The sequence below is a fragment of the Mus caroli genome, chromosome 19 (genome assembly GCF_900094665.2).
Source record: "Mus caroli chromosome 19, CAROLI_EIJ_v1.1, whole genome shotgun sequence".
NCBI classification, from domain to species: domain Eukaryota; kingdom Metazoa; phylum Chordata; class Mammalia; order Rodentia; family Muridae; genus Mus; species Mus caroli.
The window spans coordinates 42013382-42021305 of NC_034588.1; the positions used below are offsets into that span (position 1 = coordinate 42013382).

Genomic DNA, 7924 nt, shown 5'->3' on the forward strand with positions numbered 1-7924 from the left:
GAGAGGCAGAGAGAGAGGCAGAGAGAGGCAGAGAGAGGCAGGCAGGTGTTTGAGCCAGCCTGGTCTAAAAAGTAAGTTTCTGGACAGCTAGGGCTACACAGAGAAACTGTCTGGGAAAACAAAATAAACAACAACAAACAAATAAACAGGAAGATGGAAAAAGGATGGGAAAAGTTTGGCTAATTACAACCTATTAGTCGATAGAAGGATGAGCTAGAAGTAGGTCTCTTGTTCTTTTCTTCGGTTGGAGGGAGTGAATTTAGGGACTGATACATACTAAGAATTAGTCTCCTCAGGTCTCTTTCCTCTGATCCAAAGAATTTGCCTAAACTGGTTGGCTATGAGGGGCTACATCAAGGCAAGTCTCACAAAAAAACAGGGTTTCTCTGTGTAGCCCTGGCTGTTCTGGAACTCACTCTGTAGACCAGGCTGGCTTTGAACTCAGAAATCTGCCTGCCTCTGCCTCCCAAGTGCTAGGATTAAATGCGTGCCTGGTAGTCTTTGTGTTTTAATACCTGTGATTACAGCTTTTTTTGAGGCCAAAGCAGGAAGGTTTCAAGTTCAGTCAGGAGGGAGATAAATCACAAGACTGCCTCAAAGAAGAAAAGATAGCAGGATGTGGTGCATGCCTTTCCAAGGCAGCCTCATCTACAAAGCAAGTTCCTGGACAGCCAGGGCTACACAGAGATAAACAAACAAACAAGCAAAAGTGTTATTTTGAAAGATGAGAGGAGAGAGACTTCTGACCCAAATCATTTATTCATGAATTAAAAAAAAAACTTGCTTTAACTAATTTGGCCATGATGATTTGGGTCAGAAGTCTCCTCTCCTCTTTCAAAATAACACTTTTGTTGTTACTTTCTTTGTCTGTGTAGCCCTGGCTGTCCTGGAACTTGCTTTGTAGACCAGGCTGCCTTGGAAAGGCATGCACCACACCCTGCTATCTCTAGCCTTCCCCTAAGGTGGAGTTCTTGAGGTCAGCTTTGGTTGTGGAAAAGATAAGGCTTTTAGAGCTCAAGGTTAGGGAGTTTCCAAATTGGGGGGGGGGGGGTTAGCTGGTAAATAAGCAGGGTTACAGATGAAGAACATAACAAGGTGGTCCTTACAAGGTGATTCTAACAAGAGTGGTTAACACACTGGCTGTCCTGGAACTCCATTTGTAGACCAGGCTGGCCTAGAACTCACAAGACACCTACCTGCCTCTGCCTTCTCAGTGCTGTGATTAAAGGTGCCTGGATATAATAACTCTGAAACAAAGGTAGGGTGGTCATAACAATTTTGAAACAAAGACATGGTTACCATTTTCTGGAATAGGTAGTACAGAACCACTTGTAGTTAAAATTACAGGTGGAGCATAGCCCAGTCCTAGAGAAACAGTCACAAACAGGAATGGACCTAATTTGTCTTTAGTATAAAATGGCTTTTAAGTCTGAAATGGAGGCAGATTGGTTCATCAAATGTTCTCAATTTGGAGTTATCGATTTAACATGAAAGGTGATCCTTGGTTTTGTTTGTTTTTTGAGAAAATGCCATGTGGTTCAAGCTGGTCCCAAACTCCTGATCCTGGGTTCTGGGATTACAAGTATACACCTCCAAACCTAGCTGTAAATAGCCAATTTAAACAAAGATTAGGGCCCCCCCTTTTTTTTTGGCCAGACCCTGACAGTTTCCTTTGAATTCATATGTACATGAGTGCTTTAGCCAGTGGAGCAGATAAACCAAACCTTTTGGTTAGCAGGTGGTAGTGGTGCATACCTTACATTCAAGCACTCCGAAGGGGGGAATCTCTGATTTTGAGGCCAACCTGGTCTACCGAACAAGCTCCTGAACTACAGAGCTTCCCAGTTGGCTTTACCAGCTCTCACTTTCTACGTGAGTGGCCAGAGAAAGCTGCAGACCCACTGCCAACCCTTCTTTGTTGTTTTGCTTTTTTTTTTTTTTTTAATAGGGTTTCTCTGTGTAGCCATGATTGTCTTGGAACTTGCTCTGTAGACCAGGCTGGCCTTGAACTCAGAGATCTGCCTTCCTCTACCTCCAGAGTGCTAGGATTAAAGTTGTGTGCCACAATGCCTGGTTTATTAGAAATTATTAATGTAAAATTTCTCGTGATGGTGACAGCAGCTGTGGCCAATATTACTACTTTTTAAAGTACAGACTCCCATTTGTAGCCTAGGCTAGTGTGGAACTCAACTATGCAGATCAGGTTAGTGTTGAGCTCTGCAGCATCACTCCTGACTAATTGGTCTTCCTTTAACCTGTAGAGTATATTTGCTTTCTGCCAAAACTAAGTTGGTCTAGTGAGATGGCTCAGTGGGTAAAGGCACTTGCCACCAAATCTCATTATCTAAGTTTGATCCCTGGGATTTACATTATGGAAGACGAGTAATAACTTTTTGTTTGTTTGAGTCCTGGTTTCACTGTGCAGCTCTGGCTGTCTTGGAACTTCCTATGTAGACCTTGTGAACCTCGAACTCACCAGCTGCCCCCTTATCTCCACAAGCCAAGTGTGCCTACATATACACAAAATAAATAAAAAAAGTAAAAAACAACAACATGACAAACAAACAAACCCAGAAAACACCAACCAACCAGAAAAAGAGAGAACAACAGAAACCTAACCAAAATTTGTTGTATTATTCCTAAGGACCATTCTCTCTTGGCCCATGATGTCCTCCTAATTAAAGATCTACTCCAGGTGAGGCACAGTCGTGACTGTAGGTCATCATGTGGGTGCTGGAAATTGAACCCAGGTTCACTGCAAGAGTAGCAAGTGCTCTTAACCACTGAGCCCATATACCCCAGCTTTTTTTTTTTTTTTTATGTGGGTGCTGGAAACTTGAACTCAGGTCCTTGTCCTTTCATGGGAAGCACTCTTTTATCTACTGAGCCATCTCCCCAGCCCCATCTTGTCTCTCTCTTTTCTTTTGTATTTTTCAAAACAGGGTTTCTCAGCGTAGCCTTTGCTGTCCTGGAACTTGCTCTGTAGACCAGACTAGCCTCGAACTCACTAGATCAACCTGCCTCTGCCTCTGCCTTTGCCTCCCAAGTGTTGGGACTAAAGGCATGTGCCACCACACCTGGCCCATTTCTGGCTTTTATGGCCAAAGACACTACTTATAGGTTTCACTTGCTTGATAGTCATTGAATTTCATTTATGTAACACAGGACTTTGATCTCAGGGTTAGCAATGGTAGTCCATACTTTCTGAGCGCTAAACTCAAAGGTTTCCTGGAGTGAGTTCTATCTGTCCCTGGCTTGCTCGGGGAGAGAAAAGGCTCTTCTGAAAAAAAGAGGCAATAATTAGGATGATATCGGAATCTTGCATCGATGTTGAGGTTGCTGTTACATGCACACTTGGCTCAAGTCTCTAGGTCTCAGTCTTTCTGCAGATGCCAGATGTATGAACTTTAGGAGGGTCTGGTTCTCTAAAATCACAATTAGGGAGAACCAAGGACCCTGGGTTCTCTATTTTCCTAGTATTTGGAATACAGAGGAAGCGCTAGTCGCCATCTTGCTATCAAATGCCAGGCAAGCAGCCACTGGCGTCGTTTGGTAACCACGGTGACACTCTGGCTTTGCCTTCTTAGAGGCTGGAAACTACAATTCCCATCAACCGACTTCCCCTCCGGGCTCTCGAGTGCTCTACATTTGGCTTGCACACAGCCGCGACTCTACGCAGTGACCCGTGGGAGTTGCTGTTCGCCGCGCAGCCTCGCCTTTTGCCGCTGGAGCCTCCAGAACTACAAGTCCCGAGAGGCAGCGGAGCGCGCACGCGCAGAGCCGCGGTCCTCCTCGGGGGGCGGGGGGGCTCTGCCTGTACCAGGAGGTAAAAAGAGAGGGCGGGGGAAGGAAGAGGAGGCGGGATCCGGGCGCTGCGTTGGCTGCGGCCTGGCACGAAAGGGGCGGCCCCGGCGGAGAGCAGACCCAGTAGTCCGGGCGATTATGGACCCGGCAGAGGCGGTGCTGCAGGAGAAAGCGCTTAAGTTTATGGTGAGGAGATGGTGCGGGCAGGGAACTAGTGGAGGCGGCTGCGTTGGCGTGTCGCTGAGCTTAGGCCAGGGTCACCCGCTCACCGCAGGAGGGGGCAGTGGGACTCGGGGCCAAGGCCAGTGGTGAGGCGGAGGGAGGGACTGGACCTGAGCTTGGGGGAGGGTGCAGGAGGGTGCAGAGGGGACCCTGGGGTGGGGGCAGCAGCTCCGCCATCTTGTGGAAGAGAGGCCAAGTGACAGCGGGAGCTCATTCGAGGTGGGGGCTCCTGGCGGCGCGCGGGGCCCCAGAGGGAAAGGGGCGTGGGGACAGTTACTGAAGAGCGGAGGAACCCGGGTGGAGAGACGCCTGAGGACGCTGGCAGGGGCCTTCCCGGTGTCAGGGTTACCGGTAAGGCCTGGGAGAGGAGGTGCACTTAGGAGTGGGGAATAGTGGAGATAGGATAATGGCAAGACAGACACTGGGGGCAGGGGGAAACTGGGCAGGGCTGGAAACTGATGGCTTTAACGGCGAAAGAGGGAAAGCCCTGGCTGGGAGGCAAGTATTTTTGTAGGATGGGCTGGGAAGATAGCCTTTGCCTAAGGGCTAAGGGTGGAATCCCAGTTGGCTAAACTAATGTTGGCAAACTCTGGAAGAGGCCTCATTTAAGAAGATAAGGACTCAGACCTAGGGCTTTGGTGACAGTTCCTGGGAGAGAAAGACAGTGTTGATTGTGAGCTAGAATTACAAATATCAGAAAGGAGATACGTGCCCTGTTTTGAAGGAGAGGGTCAAAATTATTTGTGGTAAGGACAAATCGATTAAAGAAATGTAGTTACAGGTGAGTGGGGACAAGATTAATAACCAATAAGAGTAAGCAAAACAAAACTTGGGCCTTTAGTGGTGAGGTAGTAAAATGTGGGGGAAGCCAGGTGCTGTATTGCTTTCTGTGAGAAGAAAGTCCTTGGAGAAATGAGATGTGAGGAAATTCTAGAGGAAGGATGTAGGGAGTAGAGAAAGTGAGATAAGTCGGGATTGGTGGTTGCCCGTGAGTTTTAGGTTGTAGTACAGAGTGTACATTGCATTTTTAGGGTCTGTGTCAAGCCCTTAGGCCCTGTTTCTGTAACTTTGTATGGTAGTTCTCCTTTGCTGTGCTTGTCTTTGGCAACTTGACCAGTCTGATATTTGATGCTTTTAATCTGATGCTTTCTTGTATACCCTAGGTGTAAACCAGCCTCTAGTTACATCTAAAGAAGGATGGATGCATAGGTTTTTTTAAAGCTTAACAGGTGGTCTTAGGGATATTGTATTATTTTCAATCAAGTCTTGTGGGGTTTTTTTGTTTGTTTGTTTGTTTTCAGAAGTAATTGTAACCCATCATTCCAAATAGCATTCCTTGGTTGAATAGTTTTTTGTGCCTTTGCCTAAAATGCCATAACAAATTTGATAAACATAGATACTAACTTAGTTGAAATTAGGTTTTAAATTGCCCCATTCATATTTATAGAAGCCGGTCAAATTTAACTTTTTATTTTGGGGACTGGAGAAGGTGCTCAGCAGTTAAGACCGTTGCTGCACTCCTAGAGGATGAAGGCTTGATTCCCAGCACCCACATGGCTACTCCAGTCCCAGGGGATCCTCCACCCTCTTCCAGATTCCCCTGGCACCATGTACACAGGTGGTACGCAGACATACATGCAGACAAAACATCCATACATGTAAAATAAATAAATAAATAAATAAATAAATAAATAAATAAAATATATTAAAAAGATAAAATTTTAGCTGGGCTGTGGTGGTGCACGCCTTTAATCCCAGCACTTGGGAAGCAGAGGCAGGCGGATTTCTGAGTTCAAGGCCAGCCTGGTCTAGAGTACCAGCAACCGGACAGCAGAGCTACATAGAGAGAGAACTTCTCTCTCTAAAAACCAAACAACAACAACAAAAACATTACTTTGTATTCGTACCTTCAGAAACACAAGTTTGTCATCCACAAAATTCTACTGAGCCTAAAAACGTTTCTTGAATTTCTGTCCTGTGTTGACCTTCTAAAATATTGAGACCCCAGGTCTGGAATTGTGGCTTGTACCTTATTCTCCAGGACTTAAGAAGCGGAAAAGCAGGCTGGGCAAGGTGGCCTACACCTGGACTGGTAGGTGGATCTCAGTTTGAGACTAGCCTGGTCTACATAGTGAGTTCTAGGATAGCCAAAGGCATATAGTAAGAACCTGTCTGAAAAACACAAAAAAGAAAAGGAAGAGGAGGAAGAGGAGGAGGAGGAGGAGGAGGAAGAGGCAGGAGTATTGGCGGGGTGAAAGCCGGCTTGGGCTACATATGGAATTAGACCCTGTGTCAACAGACCATAAACAAACAAACAAAAAAAAACAAACAAGCTAGCTAGGTGTGGTGGTGAATGTCTGTAATCCTAGCACTGGGCCAAAGGGTCAGGAGTTAAGTCCCGCTTGGGCTACTTGAGACCCTGTTTACAAACAAGCAAATGAGCAAAGAGACCTTGAAATCTTGGGGGAGGGGATGGGAGTAAGTCAGTACTGCTTTTATGCCCTCAGCCAGCTTCCAGTTGTAAGTCAGAAAAGAGCTCAGTTTTGTTTTCCAGTTTCGAGGGAGGGTTGGCTCTGAAGAGGAACCTGCCATTTAATTAGATTTATGGAATAATGAGACTTAGCGATCATAAAGAGACATTGTGAGATCACCCCCTACTGCTGCCTGTGATCCTCAGCCTAGGAACGTTCTGATCTCCCTCAGCTCTGCTCTGTGCCAGTGAGTTAGGTGTTGACAGTGGCCGACTTGGATGTGGCTAAGTGCTAGTTTGCAGTTTTGAGGGCACCACACATGAATGAAAGTTGAGTCAGTCACAGGGACAAGCTAAGTTATCTTTTAAGTTTGGCTGCTTTCTCTCTTGGCCTTGCCTGCTATTGTGGCTGCTTTTTGAGAAAAGGCCACAACTGGAAGAGAGTGGCTAAGAAGGACACCTCAGTAAGAGAGGCTGAGAGAGAGGGTTCCGATTCTCTTTTGGCTCAGCCACACCCTTATTATGAATCTGAGCAAGTCACAGCTTCCCCTCGGGTACCATGTACCCCACTATATGGTGTCTTTCCGTTCAGAGTCAAATTTAAGATAGAGAAGGTATTATTTGAGCTTGCATCAAGCAATTAGTGCATAGTACACAGTGGAAGGTTATCCTTTAGTCAAACTGAAATTTTTAGTTGCTAGTAACAAGCTTGATAATTTTTTTTAATACTTTTTCTTTCTTGAGACAGGGTTTCTCTGTGTAGCCCTGGTTATCCTAGGACTCTCTATGTAGACCAGGCTGGCCTCTGTCTCCTGAGCACTGGGATTAAAGTTGTATGCCACCACATCCAGCTTCAGTTTAAAGAATATGATGTAAAATTTATTGAAAAAACCATCATGCAATGAAATGCTTCATGAGTTTAATTAATATCACATGATGAACGTTGTACTTATTTTGACCAGGATTTTTTTCTTTTTAAACAATGAATTGTTCTTAATGCTACTACAAATTGCAAGTAGACCATTCACATGGTTTTGCCCTCTGATACTTGTGAAGAGAAGTGCAAGCTGAATCTGTAACTTCTGAAAGCAGATTAGTGAGAAGAAAGCAGGAGTTTGCACAAAACATTCTGCACGCTGATATCTCTCATCCAGCATTAGCAGGTGTGGAGGGACCGTTTCTTAGTCCACAAGAGTGAGAACCTCAGAAAAGATACGGGCTGGAAGATGGCCTTAGCGGCAAAACCAAATTGATGGGGAGGAGCTAGGCCTTGTACAATGTTCTAAGGAAGAAAAGGTGTGCTTAGTTTAAGAAACAGGAGAAATGCCGGGCTGTGGTGGCGCACACCTTTAATCCCAGCACTTGGGAGGCAGAGGCAGGCAGATTTCTGAGTTCAAGGCCAGCCTGGTCTACAAAGTGAGTTCCAGG

At 45.7% G+C, this 7924-nt stretch overlaps 1 protein-coding gene across 9 annotated transcripts in view; it reads left to right on the forward strand.

Annotated features, from left to right (window-relative positions):
• Positions 1-3814: 3814 nt before the first annotated feature.
• Btrc (beta-transducin repeat containing E3 ubiquitin protein ligase) overlaps positions 3815-7924 on the forward strand; it is a 166427-nt gene continuing 162317 nt past the window's right edge. For 3 of the 9 annotated variants that reach the window (XM_021151577.2, XM_029472464.1, XM_021151575.2), the window contains exon 1: positions 3848-3990. In XM_021151577.2, coding sequence (XP_021007236.1) covers positions 3943-3990 — 48 coding nt within the window. In that variant the 5' untranslated portion in view covers positions 3848-3942. The other 6 variants (XM_029472467.1, XM_021151576.2, XM_021151574.2 and 3 more) reach the window with 6 other exon arrangements.